Here is a 19,094-nt window from a genome sequence, read left to right as displayed (position 1 = left end):
ATTACGGACAATGAAATTCTGTTTAACATTGTTCATGTTTGTATTTCAGTGTCATTTTAGCTTCTTAAATTGAATGATTTTTTGGTTGACAGAAAAATGACACAATAAGACACTTAAGACATCCTCATATTATGTTTAGCTCAGCATTGATCCAACTTTTGCATTATTACACTTTATGTAACCAAACCATGAAACCATGAAACAATGAAACTGAAACTGATGTTTAGCATGCTAACCAGCTAGTCCAGAAATGTGGTCCTCCCAGGTTTCACCACCTTCACCTTTGTTTTTGCACAGTTTCAGAATTGACACAGCACATGTTTGTTATCACTGATAATTGAAGATGCTGTTGAGGGAGTTGGTGGACGATGAAAACATTAGACACTCACAGAATAGCAAAATATCATGGTGGAGTGAGTCAGCACATAAATTCATTCTCTCCTTCTTTTTCCACCCGTCCTTCACTAACTCCTCTTTTAATGCGGGCCAAATGCTAATGCAAACAGAAGGCTCTTTGAAATTGAAATGATGTGAAAATAGAATTGCAGTGGCAAATGAGCAGTGTTTGCCGGTCCCGTCGGGGGCCGAACGAGCCCTTTGAACACACATCTCCCCCAGCGAGGGGGCCCCTGCTTAGGGCCGCTGTCTCTCTGGCTCTCTCCTCCCTCATTACATCATCTGGAGAGCGCTCCCACAGGAGGCGAGATCAAGCCCGGGCTGATCACAGCGGAGAGTTTATTTTACACATGCGCACACACGCGCACACAGGACGTATGCATAGCATTAGGAGAGGTTTCTCTCCCACACACACACACACACACACACACACACACAATCACTAGGGCTGAATGGTTTAGGTAAAATATCTAATTGTATTTTTTCTGAGATATTGCAATTGTGATTTGATTTTCTGATTTTAGTTTTTTTGTCAAGGTTTACTTGAATATTTACTGTGGTATAGATGGAGCTTTGCCACATGTGATGTCATCACCTGTTGTACTATAATGCAAGGGACAACTTTGAATTCAAATTTGAATTATTCAATATCTGCCTATGAACATGAGCCACAACCCATTCCCTCTGGTCAAAAGAAGAGTTAAAGCGTTAAATGTAATCATTGTTTGTTGTCAGTCATGTATTGTTATTGGCTTTGGCTCCTGCATCATTTCTGGTGTAATGCTGTGACAAACATTCATGTTCTGGCCATGAGCATAGCTGTTAGACAAGCATCCCTTAATCCGTGGCATCAATTCATTTATTGATCCAGGGGCCCAAATAAAGGATGCACAATATTAACTGAATAAATAATGTCAACAACAGGAGTCCACACACAGCTATAAAGTCACTGCGCATGGAAACACTGTCAGAAACTAAAACAAACAAAGTTTTTGACAGGTAATTCAACCGACAGGAGGGTGCGGAAAAAAGACAAACCCCCACCAAAGACTGCCTCTCTGGAGAGGGTGGAAAAAAGAGAGAAAATAACGCAAGTGAAGAGAGGAGGGAGTGTTTAAATGTCAGTGTTTTGGACGACAGCACTCTCAACTCTAATCCCCCTGAATCCGCTCTGACACTAAAAGTGCGGCAGCCGAGTGGAGGGAAGCTTTCCATCCTGACACGCAGAAGGAATACACAAGTACGCGTCTGTAATGATTCATGAATGACACAGTGTTATGGAAGAGCAAGGGTAAATATCATCAGTCATCAGCTGAGCATTAAGCAGTTCAACCTGCAGGAAATATTCATGTTTTATTGATAATAAATCAAGAAGAAAAAACAATTAATAAATAAATGATAAAGCATAAATAGATGATCAGGTGTAATTGCCCGTGTGTGTGTGGGGGGGGGGGGGGGGGGTATGAGCGTGGACCCCCTGACTGGGCTGTTTGATTGAAGGCTGCTCACATGTTTACCTCCACAGTCTCTTATCTGGGTTTCATTCCCTCCTGCTGTGAACAAGCCACAGTCGCTGCCTCACGTCTTTCTCACCTCACTTCCTTTTTCTTCATGTTTCCCACATTGGATTATTTCAGATGTTCAAAGTCAACTGTGTCGTAAAACACACTGTCGACGCCGCTGAAAGCAGGACGCTCAACAACACAGTTACGACACTTGTATATAAATATGAACCTCGTGCTGCCACTGCTAAAGTGCCTAAAACCTGTTTTCCCTTAAATGCCATTAGGTGGCAACTCCACTGGTTTGTGAGTAAATCTATGAGGAGCTGAGTCTACTTCTCACTTCATTTATAATGTCAGGAACAATTTCCCTGAGGAGTTTGATAAAATATGGAATTATTCTTTTTTTCTGATAGACATTGAGATTTGATATGTGGCTATATACATGTTTTATTGATGCTTATGTTCCTAATATAGACAACTATGATGGAATGGTATCACAAATATCACATGGTCTGTATTTATTTAGTTTTTTTCTACTCTTGATGACCAGTTTCTTGCCCAATTATATAAAAATATAAAACCTAGAACAATTACAGAATTGTAGCCTTTGTTAATTGTGTTGTTTAATATAATTGTAATATAGTATGGCGTCCATTTTGTAAATGACGGTCCCATCTGTACTTAAAGAGACGGGTTACTGTGACTGTGACCTGCGACCTTTGCTCTTTACTGTCAGTGGACCTGTTGTTTACATCCCTCGTCATCACTTTAAAGCTCAATACACCCCCTAGAGGAAGTGGACACCATTTTAACAAGCAATACCATGATGAATGAATGCACACTACAACAAACACAGAGACAATTACCATGTTTACTTGTGCGTTAAAATGTGTTTTTTGGTAATTACATTATTCTCAGTCAGACTCTCACTCAGTACACATGACACAAATTATTAAAGCAGATTATGCAGGAGTTTACCCTAATATAACAGCTTCACTGTCATATAGTTAAACGGCTTGTTGCGGGGAGATTGGGGCTGTCTCCACTCTCCCTGCTGTTTTGTTGGATGGTTGGATGGATGGATGGATGGATGGCTGTTAATGGTGGTCTTGCAAAAATAGAGAAATTATAAAAAGGAGAAAAGGGAGCTCCATAGAGGAAAGGCAAGATCTGCAAAGTTCCGCTCCAAGTTAGTTCAACTAAAACCGGACTTTTAAAATAAACATGTTTGTGTGTGTGTGTGTGTGTGTGTGCGTGCTCTGTTCCTCTAGCCCACATTCTGGTGCAAGTAGAGAAAACTTGAAGCAGTTTGTGTTTTCCTTTTCTTTGTCTGTTTTTATTTTGTTCACAGTCAGTAGCTGCATATGAAACAGCATCATGGCCTGACTTCCCCTCTCTCTCTTCAGTGTCTGTGCCGCCGCTGTAGTTGCCTCCGGCATCACTTCCTGGCTCCTTGCCCAGTATGGAAATCCCCCTCAGCCTTAATGGACATTTCATTTAATAATCAGTGATTGATCACTGATGGTAATGATGTATAAGCAGGAGGATTCAGGGATGAAGAACGTTCTCAGTCGATAACTGGAAAAGGTAGCAGAGGCGAGCGACTGCGTTGCCAATAGCGGCGCGTCTCCTTAACTCTCCAGTTGTCAATATGGCATCTCTTTATTTGCCAGTGGCAATTAGCGCCACCGAGTCACGTTGCTGAGTCCGAGTCACATCAAGCTCCCAGAGCTAATTAGACACTCTTGACCTTTTCTACATGAGACTCATTTTAGTAATGGGACTTAACTTGAAGAGCGTTAGACCTTCACACGGAATATTTCTTAGTCTTAACTCATTCTTTTTGGATGCATGCAAGAAAATGAAACAGGTATTTTAATGTGATCTGCATACAGAGGTGACTCTGTGCTCTTGTATTTAATCCCCCTGCTCTTTAGCTTTATATTCCGACTGAAGATTAGATTCATATCCATAATCCTTCCTGAACTTTGTTTGTATTTTTTGTAACTGTGGTTGTAATCATGAAACAGGGGGAGTAGTTATTTCTCCTGATAATTAGAGAAATAATCTAAAAGTACACTGTTAACATGTGTTAACAGTGAGACACAGTTGATTGTTGAAGTGGAGAATTCAAGTTTGAGGTGACCATTAGGTTTAGACAACTGCACACAAATACCTTTCTTTACAGTATATTGTATTATAATGTCATTTTATGTGTTCTCAAAATCAAAGGCTCAAAAGTGTGAGCCAAACCCAAATGATGCATTGGGTTAGGGCAATATACATAAACCCCCCCCCCCCCCCCACTTAATTAGGTACAGATGCCACCTGCTTCAGAGTGCAGCGCTCTGTGTGTTGTTGAGATGTTGTTTTCCTGTCCTCTGTTCATTCTCCTCTGACCTCTGGCACCAACAAAGCGTTTTCACTTTCACGTTTTCATGGCAACTCACTGGAAATGTTCTCTTCTCACATCATTCTCTGTAAACCCTGGAGATGATTGTGTGTGAAATAAAAACATTCCCTGAAGATCATCAGTGTCGGAAATACTCCGTAGCTATAGCTAGATATCAGTCTTGAATAGTTGTTGAAAAGGATACGAGTCACACATTCAGACCATGTTCTTCATGGGCTGGATAGCTAATGAGTGCTTCACCATCACATACTCCATTGATTTATTTGACTCTTTGCGTCCATAACCGATATGGTCCAACCTCTGGAGACCCCTTATTAAGGATGTTGTCTCTCCAGGACATTATTATGTGTACTCTGTCCCATTTCAGGGGCTTTGTCCTTCAGAGGTTGCATTTGAAGAGGCGACACTGGTGCGATGAATGAAGGATCCAGCTCAGCCTTCACTGTGTCAGTGCAGCTGTTATAGAAAATACCACTCATTTCCATTTTTTTAAATACTCTCTTGACTGTGACCCGAGGATTGTTGGTGTTCACTCGTGTGAGCGAACAAAATCTGTGTATATATCTCTTTAGAGGGGGGTTTGCTGTGTCTTTGCTGTGTTTCAACAGCTTTGGGACTAAATGAAGGGAATAATGAATTTACTTCATGTGTCATGTCATTCATTTTTACCTGCATCAAAAACAGTGCTAACACACCAGAATTCAAACCTTGACCATATATGGGCAATTTAGAGTTTTTGACCTCAGCTGTGTGTCAGGTCAGTGCACAGGACTTAAGAAGAGCTGGCGCTTTAATTAACCAAGATTTAAAGATGTCATACAATCATCTTATTTATAGTATAACCTGTTAAAGCTCAGCATATTTAACTGCAACTTAATCTATTGCTCTGTCGCTTTTCTCTTTTGTCGTAGTTTATTCTCACTTGTTGTGTTCTTTGAGGTCAGGGATTGACCTCCTCTCTTGAAACATTACATTTAGACTGTAGAGTGACATGTTTTAAATGCATTTAAGCAAGTGGAAGTCACAATATGGTGTGGGAAGCATCGATTAACAGAAATGTTTTGAACCTTCCTTCGTTTTTGTCTCGTCTGACAGTCTTGACAACTTTGAATAAATATCTTGTTTTGCATCTTAGTGAATCAAGATCTTGGACTCATATACATATATATATACTTAGCAACTGAACAAAGAGGCTGATCACTACTTCCATTAAATGTTGAGTGGGTATTTAACTGTATATAGTATATAAACATATATGTACAGTATATATACTATATATACATATATACGTGTATATATATATATATATATATATATATATATATATATACAGTATATATATATATATATATATATATATATATATATATATATATATATATATATATATATAATAGATAGAAAAAAAATGACCTGGACATGTGAAGATATTGGGAAAAAAAGAAAATAAATAAATAAATACAAATACAGTTAAAACTGTATAACATTTTTTTGCATAGCTTTGACTGGTCTGTGTATTTCTGGCCTTGATGACGACTCAAAAGCAATTTTCACTTCAGTTTTGCCCATCACACGCACACACACACATCCAGCTCATCTATATGCAGTGCTATTTTCTATCTCACACACATATTCAAACAGATTATATACTGTATATATGCAGTGTCTTTTTTCTATCACACATCATTTAGACCTTTTTACAAGCCACTAGCAGCAATTTTGGGCACTCTGGCATTATAGGAGGCAGGGGATCAAACCTCCATACTTCAGGTCAGAGAGGACTTGCTCTACTCGGAGCACAGTCATCCATTTCTTTACGTCTTTTGGTTGTTTTTGTGTGTGTGTTTGTGTGTGTGTGTGTGTGTTTCTTTTATCCCCTCGTTGTCATGGAGCCACTGTACCAAACCAGTTCATATTCGTCTGACATTTTAGCTTTCGATGTGCCCTCCAATTATTTCAAGGTTAAATGGTTTCATTGCCACAATTTCAAAGAATATTGTTAATTATTCTGGGTAATTCTGTGTTTCCTCAGCCCTGCGCTGCCATTTTAACCGCTGAACCAGGATCCTGCAGTGATTTGTTTCCCTGTGTGATAATCTTTAAACTGTCGGCTGAAAATATATCTATCTTTTTTTTCTTTTTTTTGCCCACATTAAAAAAAATTAGAAGAGCTGTGATATACATGTCGGCGCTTCATATTTTCCATAAATCCAGCTCATTCTTTCGCCGGAGCCGTTCCTTATGCAGCGTTACACTAATATCTTTTCTGCTGAGTCTCGCCTCAAAGCCTCCAGTCAAAAATCCATATTTCTTTCTCGTGTAAGTAGGGTCACAAACTGGGGGTTTAAAACCTCTGCAGTTGCTGTCACACCGTATTTCACAGAGCGGTGGGCGAACACAGAGCTGAGCTGACGGCTCTCACTGCACGAGGACAGGAGGCTCGCTTGGAAACAGCGTGACTCCATGATAAATGGACTTTCCTCTGGCCTATTAGCTGACAGTGTTGGTCAAAACCAGTTACTTTACAAAAAAGGAGAGGCAAGAAAACTCCCACAGCAACTGATCCCTGCTGTGTTTTCATCGTAAACATCAATTTTGTTGTTGCTCTGTTCTCCCGTCATTAAGTTGTCGCCACTTTTTAACTTAACACATATTTATTCAATTATTAATTATACATTTCAAGAAAGTTGTTATCATAGTTTACTTGTCTTTGAGTCGAAAAGAATGTTGATAGGTAAATGGATCAAAGTGTCCTGTATACACTGTACACCTTTGAAATGGGAGTGTAGGAAGTAAATAATAATAATACATCGTATTTTTATAGCGCTTTTCTTAACACTCAAAGACGCTTAAGTAGTTACCTATACACAAAGTAGAGACCCTCACAGTTTGCTGAAGTGATAATAATACCATTATTCACACAATGGAATTGGAATTCGATTAGAATTGAAGATTTAGATTTAAGCAATGTGAAAGACCCAGCCAAAAATAAACCATATTCTAACTGTATGTGATATAATATGAGTGGTCAGTGGTTCAGTGGTTTAACACGGGGTCAGGCATTTTCACCAAGAATGTAGCTGAAACATCCCATTAAGTCAATCAGGCTTTCTGAAGCCTAACTCTGCATTTCCTCAGATGGATTAATATTGATATAATTAGTTATTAATCAAGAACTAGAAAAATCATATTCATGGAAGAACTTTTTACAAGCATTCTAGATAAAAATCTTTAGTCTTTATTCTATTTCAGTCATTTGGACAAAGAATGTAATTCTCAATATGATGATGATGATGATATTTTTATTCTATTAGTGAATGGACCAAAGACAAGAAACCAAAATTGCAGAGTGTAAAACATGGTGACAGGAATGTGCTGCACACATTGTTCGCCATGTTACTTTACATTACATGTCATTTAGCAGACTTACAAGGGAATTGAGTACAACCCGTCAGGGGTGGAGTTGAGCTTGCGACCATGAAGTCTTTTGCACACAGTACTGGTCTTAACCACTGAGCCACCCCACCCCTTCTTCTACCTGTACACTATATTGTATACTAATGTAAATCTCAAGGATTTAAAATAGTGGCCGGAGTGTTCCATAAACACATGCTTTTGTTTGCTGAACTGTCCTTCAGTCAAAAACTTGGTTGGCCTCATGCTTAACTTTGCAAGTCTGGTCGCTTTTTCACCTTTTTGTCTATAGAGCTCCCCCTACAGTCTACTGCTTGTAAAAGCTCACTGCCGACGTCAGTCTGATGTTTACTCACGTGTGGCCCCTCGTTCAGTCAGACAGTTTCCTCTTCCTTGCTTATGAAAATGCTATAACTTTGATAAATGCTATCTGACATATTTTTGGATTCATGTTTTTGCTGCCTTCATCAGGTGGAATCAGGATTTCATTCACTTTCACGTGTCGAACGTTCGCACGTAGTTGAAAAGCGGCAGCTGAGAAATCGGGAACTGTGAAGTCGGCCGAATAAAGAGAAGAAACGTCACGCTTTATTTCTCACATTCCTTTTCTTCAGGTTGAGTTTTCACACATCTCTCCTCGTCAGCCATGTGGTGCTTGGAAGTGACTCAGCGACAAGTGTGTCAGCATGACTGACGATTTAAGCAAGTACGACATTATTCAGGAAGATGAATGAACTGATGTCACCAGGTCAATGCTCAAGGTCACTGTGACCTCAGAACTCAAATGTTTTCTTGCTAATGTGATATTTGAAGAATGTCACCAGGGAATTCTGTGAATTTTGGCAGAATTGTTCACTCGACTCAAGGATTTACTGTTTGCATTTTTGATAGCCAAAAGTTGAAGGTCACAAACCATGTTTTTCGCCTCGTGAACAGAACATTCCCTTGAAGGTTAACATTTCAAAATGGTACTGCAATCCCAAAATATATACATCAGAGAAAGTGGTCGCTAAAGAAAACTGAAACAAGTGGCTACACTTTAACCTGTGTTTATGCAAAAAGCCACACACACACACACACATAACTGTCACACTGTTTTATTTTTATTTTACCAGTCTGTTGCTGGTTTATGTACCAGCAACAGACATTTAATACATTAAATATCCACCAGCAACTTGTATAAGTGAGTGTTAGCTGACCTTGGCAGAATCTCGCTGTTTTGCATGTCCTGTGTAGTTTAAAGTTTGAATTTAAAGCATCTTCTCTGCAGACTCTCGTTTCTCTTCTCCTGTGATTGAGATGTTTTTGAGAGGGACACTGAAGCTTTTTAGGTTTGTAACATTCAGCATTTGTGACCCATAGCTGCAGCTCGCTGTGTTCAATTAACTGGCAAAACAGTTATTGACGGGCTGAACCATAACAACAACAGGCCTGCAAAAGTGTTCACTGTTTTCAGTGAGTCCAGTCATTTAATCTGACATGTTTTGTTGAGCTCTGGTGTCATAGTTTAGTTATTCTATAACTTCATACAGTGAATTTCTTAAATAACAACAAACGTGGCAGTCTGGGGAGGAGGCCATTTTGGCAGCCATCACACAAGGCGTCTCCCCCTGACGCGGTCGGTCGAGGCGTAACGTGACGTCTAGCAGCGTCTGTATATGTCCAACATCACGGCCAACAGAGACCAGCTAAACTAAACTCTCACTGGCACGTTTGTTGACACGTGCAGAGGCGTTTTCATGTCCGTCTGTAGTGGGAGTTTCCAGACTCGTACTCAGTCTGAAATAAGATTGAGATGCAATTTGGCAAGAAGTGGTCAGAACTCCGGCCTGGTCAGCAGAGGGTTTCACTCACTAGGTTGAGATTCTAGTTAAACTTGTCACACTCCATCTTCTACTCGGAGTTAATTCCTCTCATCTGTGAGTTTGCTGAAGTGCATTCGACTCCAGTTTTACCGTAGGGGATTGGATTCTGTATTTATAGTTTACAGCCTGTAGGGATTTTATCCAAGGTCAGTAGTAGATTACCTATTTGGCTCATTGAGCCGTGCGCTCTGTTAGATCCCCAATTTTAATGTGCATTGGTGATTGATTAAGCTGCTGTGTTTCTATGCCGCTGCAGACCTCACTGATGCATAGAGAGAGCGATGCGTACGTATGGATAGCTCTTGTGCTGAATGTGCGATCGATGGACGGACCCTCCTTGCAATAATTACCTGATCTAGAGGAGCGTGTGTGTGTGTGTGTGGGGGGGGAGCCTGAGGGTGTAGTGTGTGTATTATCCTCGCTCCCCCTGCTGCTGTTTTGAATCATGGGATTGATGCAGTGTGTCAGAGCGAGTGAAACTCCTCTCCATCAGTCTCCAGTCAGTGCTGATGGTGGGAGAGAGTGAGAAGGGTGGGGGGGGGGGGGGCGTACGAGTGTAGATGAAGAGATGGACTGAGATAAAACAAGCAGGAGAAAGAGACGCAGTGATTTCTGAGGGACGACAGGATTATTGCACGTTCAGTTATGGTTCTTTTAGTGTCATACAATGTGGGTCTTTTGTAGCTATCACTCTTTCCTTAATAACATTCTCACACAGTTAATTAGAGATCTGGCAAACACGGCTGCTCGATGTCACGAGAAACATCAGCTGCCAGGTTCTGAATCGAGGAGATTCAGTCGACGGGAGGACGGTGAATAAATTGTCACGCAGAAAGTCACTTTACACCTGCTCCTGATCTGTGTCCACCCTGTTCCCTGTTTGAGCAGGTCTAAAAATGAATCATTTCATCATTTTCAAATGAAAATGGCATCCTTAAGCAACGCAATCAGCAAATTGCAAAGTCTGTGATTTATTGCAGATTGTTTTCAGTGAGGTCCTGATATTCTTTTGTTCTTTATTGGATTTGATTTGTATGTTCCTGCGTCTCGATTGGAGTGCTTTCTCACAATTTAAATATTAAAAATCTGTCACATCCGTCTTCAAATATAGGATCTCTGCTCCCCTGGTTCTGTTTTGACAATGTTACTGTATCTCAGAAACCACAGTGGAGTTTATAAACTTAATGTAATGGAATCTAAAGACCGTCATGTTCAGATTATGTTCAGTCTGCGATTATAACACAGTTTGTGGCTGAGGTCAGAGTTTGTGGTGGTGTCACGCACTGCACGATATATTTGTGATATCTGTTAGAAATATTAGAGATGCACCTGATACAATGTCATTTAGAATTGACTTTGATGCATCGCTGTCTTTACTGCAGTGAAGAGCAGAAACAGCCTGTAACCTGAATCTTTCTTTCCTTCTCTCTGCCTGAACATTTGAAAAGATTAGTTCAATATAAAGACCTGTCTCCGTGTGACACTGGACACAGTTCCATTTATTTTTTAAATTATGAATGACCTCGTGTTCTGTGGTACTTTGTTAATTTGTCACTTTGTTAAAAACCCTCCGTTTGAATAGTTAAAACCTCATTGCAAAATCATTTCAGCGCAACCTTCATGAAGTTGCTGCTTTTTAAGCCTGAATAAAACATCCAAAATTGATGTGACCAAAACCCCAAGGACAGAGAACAGAGACAGATGTGCAGAGAAATCCACATACACTGATAAAGACTGTTGAATTTGCAGCTGTGGGTCAGTGGTAGAGTAAAGCAAGGCAAGTTTATTTGTATAAAACTATTCACAGGGCAACTCAAAGTGTTTTACAAGGGCATAGATTTGCATTAAAAAAAAAAAACACAGAAATACATTGAAATGACATGAATCATAATAAAAGCAAGACATTAAAAGACTGAATTGATAACTAAGATGATTTGTTCAGAATTTAAGAATAAGACCTCAGATGGTGAGGAGCAGAAGAACTGAATGCTGCAGGAACAGTGAACGTGTTCCTGATTATCTTAGAGCTCTGGATGCTTCATAGGGAAATACAAAGTCGAGGATGTATTTTAATCCAAGACCATTGAGTGCTTTGTAGACCAAGAGAAAGATTTTGAAATCTATCCTTTGACTCACAGGAAGCCAGTGTAGTGATCTGAGGACATGTGTGATGTGGTCTGGTTTCCTGGTATTCAGCAACATTCTGGACCAGCTGCAGCTACCTGACGGATTTCTTGCTGTACCTGATGTACCTGTAAAGACACCATGACACTCGTCTGCTGAAAATGAAAGCAGGTTTTTCTGTGTCTCGTTTACAAAGAAAAAACTTGGTCCTTGCAATTGTGGTAATAGCTAGACTTAGTGATAGCTTTTAGGTGGTTGTTAAAATTCAGGTCTGAGTACACCAATATTTCTGGCTTGATTTGTAGTGCTCAATGACGTGGAGTCAAGGTGAGCACTGACCTTTGACCTTTCCTTTTTGGGGCCAAAAACAATCACTTCAGTCTTATCTGCATAGAGCTGGAGAAAGTTCTGACACATCCGCTCGTTGATTTGATGACTACACATACTCAGTGAAAGTAAAGGGACTGTAGTCATATGATGACACTGAAATATAAAGTTGTGTGTCATCTGCATAAGTGTGATAAGAGATGTTGCAATATTTTATAGTCTGAGCTAGAGGCTGCATGTAGATATTGAATAGCAGCGGTCCGAGAATGGAACCTTGAGGAACCCCGCATGTCATCTTTGTTCACTCACTCATAATTACCAATTGAAACAACTTAGTGTGTATCTTGTGATAACGATTTGAACCAGTTTAGTGCACAATACCAATACCAAGACAGTGGTTTTGGATGCATCATTATTCAGATGTATGTCATTGAATTCTTTGATCTCAGTATTGTGGTAAACCGACTGATATTAATGAAAAAGATTGTTGGGCATGAATTTGTTGATAAACCATTCTTTCATGGTTGTATATGGGCCTGTAGTTACTTAATGCTGAAGCATCCAGATTAGATTTAATGACTGCAGTTTTCAAGGCCTGGGGAAACTACCCTGACTGAACAGGACTGTTTACTATTTGCAAAACATCTGAAGCCATGCAGTTAAAAACATTTTTAAAGACATTTGTGGGCAGACTATCACTAAGCAGCATGTTGTGGGTTTTAACTGTCTAACAGTTTCTGTTAGCGCTGTATAATCTATATTGTGCCAGATTAGCTGGAGAACAAGAAGGCACACGTGACATGATTTTGCCTGAGCATGAGCTGCAGATTGTTTTTCTTATCTTTAATATTTATCTGTGGAAAAAGCTGCAGACATTGCATGACTTGTTGGACAGCAGTAGGTCTTAAATAAACTGGATCTCGGGCTCCACTCGTCTACATGCTCATGTGTCCCTGGACATAACACTTAATCCCAAATTGCCCCTGTGAATGGATATGAGAAACTGAACTGCACTTAGATGTACTCTGAATGTGTGAGTGAATGAGTGAATGGCAAAACTATTGTGTAAAGCAGCTTTGAGTTGTCATCAATGCTATAAAAGCGCTCGCTCCACAAGTTCACGCAATTTAGCATTGAATGCTTTCAGGCCTTTGGACTGTGAATACCTTTGTGGCCAATTTCACCTTAAAATGATAAAGTACATCATTTACACTGTCAGATAATCAGGGGCCACAATATTTTTTTGGCCGATGTTGAAATTCACAATAACTGGGTATAGATTATATAAAACAATAAAGATGTTAATAAAGTGTCTTAGAGAAACTAGAAAAGTGGACCTTGTGTTTTTCTCTGAAGATCAATATGATGAAAACAAGACGACTACAGAGCACAAAGTGATGGTCATGTGTCACCCTCGAGTAAATCTGTTAAATATTTACTGTAAAACAAATGAGGCAGGAGTGCTGTTAATGGTAAAAGTGGCTGTGGCAGCCGTTTTGGAATCTCATGTCAGAGTTGCTGAGGTTGCACCGATTTTCTGAGTTGGAAATCCAAGTTCAGCTTGACCTCGGAAATTCCGAGTTCCTACTACAAATGCAGTATATGTGTGACAGTGAGGACGTAGTGCTGTCAACAAGTGTAGCATTGTGTCATCTCATCTTCTTACACAAAGCATTACACAAAACAGAAAATGACGTGAGTTAAAATGGGAGGGGGGGCTAAGCAGATTATGAATTCAAGACAATAGTGATAAGAAACAAAGATTCACATCAAAAAAAGGAAGTTTCCGGTTCTTAAATATGAGACCAGCTGAGACCTCACTCACACACACACACACACACACACTGCTCAGAGTGACAGGCAGGGTCGAACAGGTCAGAGTCAGAGTTTCTTGTCACTGTGCAGTTTAGAATTGACACCTGATTTCTGACTGACATCTCTCTCTCTCTCTCTCTGTATTTATAATTGGATTAGGTGTGTGTGTGTGTGTGTGTGTGTGTCAGCTGTCATGCAGCTGTCCTCTGTTCTGATCTCCACTAACCTTTGGTCAAACAACAACATGTCACTGTAACAGCGGAGAACAGCCAATGTTTTATTTCTATATAAGCAGTGTGTCTGTTAAATGTGATGTCATGTTACCTCTCTCTAAAGTGCATGTATGTGCTCTTATTTAACATGTTTCAGTGATGCAGGACTGAAATGTCTTGTGATGAATCCCAAGCATCTCTTGACAAAGCCTGGTTACAGAAATGGCAGTAAAAATGCTCACAAATGTCAGATTTATTTTAAATATTGTAAATGTTGATAGTCATGTTTAAAAGGTGGGCCCTCAGTATTCACCTGTTATTATTTGTAAGATAGGGTCGTGATACATGAATGTGGCCCATGACCACAAGTACAGTGTGTAACATTGTTTAAGAAAGAAGTATAGATGTGAGTGAGTGTATGTGAGTGTGTGTGTGTGTGTGTGTGAGTGTGTGTGTGTATGTGTTGAATGAATCATTTTTCCATCGATCAAACTCGACAAGTAAAACGTTTTGAAATAATTCAACAACATTTGATTTGATTTGCACACGTTTCTCTCATCTGTGTGTGACTCCATTTGATCGGTGTCTGCGATACGTAGCAGAAGTCGTGTCACTTCACTGACGACAGTGGTGAGAGTTGAAACTTGAGCAGTGACGGGATAACGTGAGTCTAAGCTACGGTTACCCACTGTGTCACTGTGAAATAAGGGACAAAAGGTGACGAGTATGGTTTTGTATATACAGTGTATTGTTTTAAGGCATTTGTCATAATGAAAGCAGGTTTACAGAGGAATAAAATAGCAGTGACTCAGAATGTGCAGCATCTGTGAAAAGTCCCTCTGACATAAAGTGCAGAAAGCTTTGGTTGAATCACCACTGACGGTCTTACCCCACGTCTTCTTAACTGCGCTGCTCAGTCTCTTGTTATTTGCAGGTGAATCCATTGTAGTTTAATTTGGATGAATTTGTGCGTTTACTGACATCACACTGATCATGTGCGACTGATGCGGGACTCATAGCCCCACCCCGTCTCCCGGCGTGGGTGGGACTGTGATTGGATGGTGACAGGTGTCGTCGATGACTCTCAAGTGTCGTGATCAGCACTGCTGCTGTTGTTGTATCATTCAGTGGTTAGATCAGTGTAGCAGTCAATAAACGGGACAAGAGAGGACACGTACGGGACAAATTAATGATATGGGACGTCCCGGCTAATACGGGACAGTTGGCAACCCTAGTGTAAGCACACAGCTTATTGCAGCTGAACACAGTGAATGCTATGAGGCTAACATGAATCTCCCAGCTGTGCTGTGTGTGTCTCTGACAGTGATCTCCTCACACAGTGTTCTCTATAAACAGGTAACACATCCCCAGACAGCAGACGTGCCGCGTTTCTTTGACGTCTCGCGTTCTGAAAAGAAGCCGTTCTTGTGCACCGCGTTGCTTATTCAGCACAAAGAAAGCACAAGTCAGCTCCCGCTTATCAAATTACTTGTCAGACCCACAAAAGCGAGCAGGGAGAGCACTGCAGGATGGGATGATATGCTGGGAGCCATTGGAGAGAAAGGGACAGTTGGCCTTAAAATAAACCACCAGGATTCTTCCTGAGTGACGGAAGAATTATTTGAAGCAAATGATTCCACAAACACGGGCACTCACACCAACAAACATCCAAAAAGGTTTTCTTTCTTTTTTTTCTTCAAGCACAAAGTGTCTAAATTCAGGATCTGCCTGAGGAGGGTGATTTCACCACAGCGCTGGATGTCCCGAGGCACACCAAGGACGAATGTTTGAAAAGAGATAATAGCAGCAGCAACAACAGACATGTCTGAAGAACAGACTTTTACAGCTGCAGCGTGTTTTGTTGTTGTTGTTGTTGTTGTTGAAGAAATTATTATTTTGCCTGTGTTTGGTTTTTGTGGACAAAAACGATATTTCTTCTTTATGATCCTTGATCTGAAAACAGTCTCTGTCAGGCAATACTATCAGATCTGACTGAGGGAGCTTTTGTGTGTAGTTCATGGTTTAGCGTTTACATCATCAAACTCATGCCATGGGCTTTTCTTTCTTGCAGCCATATCGTTTTTCTCGTGACTGTCCATCGAGACATAAAACTAATAACTTCCTGTGTGCAGAGCGGGAATGCCGGTGAGCGACTTCTGAGAAACACAGAGAATCATGTGGAGCTGGAGCTAAAACAACATTGTATGAACTCATCTGACAATGGTTAGATTACAACAGACAATGTTTGTGAAAGTTCTCAGTCGTTCAGGTCATGGTAGTTTTTCAGGCACGTTGAAGACGTTTCACCTCTCGTCCAAACGGCTTCTTCACTTCCACCAGGTTTTTAAACCTTTGTTGGCACCGTGGGGTCATTAATCACACCATGACCCATGTGACTGTAAGGACTCTCATCGTCCTCATGGGGAACAATGACCCCGATGAATCACACCTTAGCTCCTGTGACCTTAACAGCTCACAAGGTGGTGATGTTAATGACCTGAAGGTGCCACCAACGGTTTAAAAACCCGGGGACTGTCACACCGCAATCAGAGGTGAAGGAGGCGAAACATCTTCAGAAACAGAAGTCCAGTTGCCTTAGTTTTTAGCACTTAAAGAATAACTGACATTTGTTTATATTCAAATCTATACTACAGTTTTAAGTTTATGCAGTATGCTAGGCTTTAACACAACACAAAGGAAATCAGTGGTCAGGTGCAGTTCTGTTGCTATGGTGATACGTGACCCGTAGACCGGGCTGTGTCATTTTTGCTCAGCTTCTATGGTCAGAATTGATTTTTGCACCACTTTAGGACACAAACCAAAACCTGGTCCTAACAAGCTATAACCTCCGCTGTGAGGTCCTGTTTTTAAGGTTAGAAATAACATCGAAGGACTAATGGCACTTTATAAAACAAAGTTATTATTATTATTGCCACACTTGTGTGTGTGTGTGTGTGTGTGTGTGTGTGTGTGGGAGCATTTGTTGCCTCTTCAGGATCTTTTCTGTCATAAACACTGACCTTGTCAGGACCAATAGTCCTCATGGCAACCAAAACCTGGTCCTAACAAGGTATAACCTCCATTCTGAGCTCGTTCTTTAAGGTTGAAAGTAATGTGTGAGGTGTAAGGATAACTGCGCTAACCTGTCTCTGTGTGTGTGTGTGTGTGTGTGAGACATTTTACCTCTTTAGGACCTTTTCTGGGATAAGCACTGACCTTGTCAGGACCACTAGTCCTCATATGGAGCCCAAAACCTGGTCTTAATGAGGCAGAACCTAATTTGTGAGGAGGTTGTTCAGGCTTAAAAGGATTGCTGTGTGAACCTATATATGTATGTGTGTATATATATATATATACACATATGAGTGTGTGTGTGTGTGTGTGTGAAACAGCTATATGAAGTGCAAGTATATCCTCTGTCACGCTCCCTGCTCCTACACTTTCTCTCTCAGCCCTGCATGTTTTCAGATCAGCTGTGTAGCATGTGTGTGTGTGTGTGCATCTCTCTGTTTACTGTACATATTTTTTTATTTTTTTTACATATTTTGTGCTTTATATTTTTCTCTGTTGACACCATGTGTGTTTGTTAAATGTTAAAACGATTGTTTGTGTTTCTTCAGCGTATCATTATAACACCTGGGCTCTGCCCTCTTCCATCCCGCAGCCATTTTAATCAACGTGCAAACCCAAAATACTGCCATACTTTACATATTTGGCTCGAAAACTATAAATGAGATTCTGATATATGATAAAGTATGTATCCCATGATTCACTCCTACTCTACACTACAGCCTCCAGCCATGAGAACCAACTGGATCCATCCTTCTTTTTTTTTGCGAGAAGAGATGAGCAGACATGCTCAAGCACAGATCGCTTGTGATGTGGCTTGAACATGATTTCAGTTAATATTTTAGCCACAGCATAAAAACTCTGAGTGTTACCATATAGCAGTATGTTACCTTAACTTAGGTTAAGGCTGAAATAGAATCTTCAAAGCTCAGTGCCTTTCCTCTTTGGTTTCTATTACTGCATCTATACATTTCCATTCCACTTGACAATAAAACACGTACATTTACATCACAGGTCAAATAAACTCTCCGTTTGTCGAGGACTTCCTGACATAGGTTTTTTTTACAGTCGAACCACTGCAATGAAATGTTTGCATGACACTGAACATGCATGTTTCCATGTATGTCTCTGTGTGTGTGTGTGTGTGTGTGTGTGTTTGTGTATGTTTACAGGGTTAGCACACACACACACACACACACACACTGGGGAGGGGGGGGGGGTCTCTTGCTTCTATTGCTGTGCTCTTAAACCTGCTGCTTCTTTCCCAGCGTCTGCCACACTGATCACTGTTAACATAATGTCTCTGATAAGTGTATTTCATGCTGCTGTGTTCACAGGCATTTCTGTGGTTTGATCCTAAGAACTTGACTCTTCTTCTTTTTCTTTTTTTTTTTAACAGAGAACTAATATTTTTTTTCATCATTTTTTTTTCTCTTTTCTTGCTCCTTAACTTTCTTTAATGCAATCATATACAGTAATTTTCATACTGTAAACATGTGACATTGTGGTAATGTTTTGCCAGACTTTTCAAGAAAACGAAAAACGGGGGCAACTGAAACATTGACTATTGACTTTCTCTTTATCTTTTGAGAACATCTTTTGAAAACTTGTGTGTGTTTTCTTCATCACCCTGTTTTCCTTCTTGGTCCTATAGGTCCCCTTACAAAGAAACACACTGATGATTTAGGTGATAGTGACCGCACGGACGACGAAGGTATTTTTTCCCCTGATGCCAAACTGATTTGCATGATGAGGGAAACCGAACTTACCCTTTCCCCTCCAATTTTTTTCTCTTCTTTGATTTTCTTACATTTCTTGTCCTTTTTTTGAAAGTGATGGGCATTTTCTTTTTGCTCTTTTCTCGTAAAAGTCTCTTTTTTGGCTGGATGTGTTTTGTCTTTTCAGCTTGATGTTTAAAGTTTACATGTCTCCCACATTCGTTGGTATTAATACC

At 40.3% G+C, this 19,094-nt stretch overlaps 1 protein-coding gene across 4 annotated transcripts in view; it reads left to right on the top strand.

Annotated features, from left to right (window-relative positions):
• Window positions 1-19,094, top strand: part of nlgn1 (neuroligin 1) — a 286,475-nt gene that overhangs the window by 90,792 nt on the left and 176,589 nt on the right. For 3 of the 4 annotated variants that reach the window (XM_058638803.1, XM_058638804.1, XM_058638802.1), the window contains one exon: window positions 18,795-18,854. The exons of the other annotated variant lie outside the window; for it this stretch is intronic. In XM_058638803.1, coding sequence (XP_058494786.1) covers window positions 18,795-18,854 — 60 coding nt within the window. The remainder of the gene's footprint in view (window positions 1-18,794; window positions 18,855-19,094) is intronic. 4 annotated transcript variants of the gene reach the window in all.

Source organism: Solea solea, chromosome 9, assembly GCF_958295425.1.
Source record: "Solea solea chromosome 9, fSolSol10.1, whole genome shotgun sequence".
NCBI classification, from domain to species: Eukaryota; Metazoa; Chordata; class Actinopteri; order Pleuronectiformes; family Soleidae; genus Solea; species Solea solea.
The sequence above is the reverse complement of the archived record's forward strand: the minus strand, read 5'-3'. Positions and strand labels throughout refer to the sequence as shown.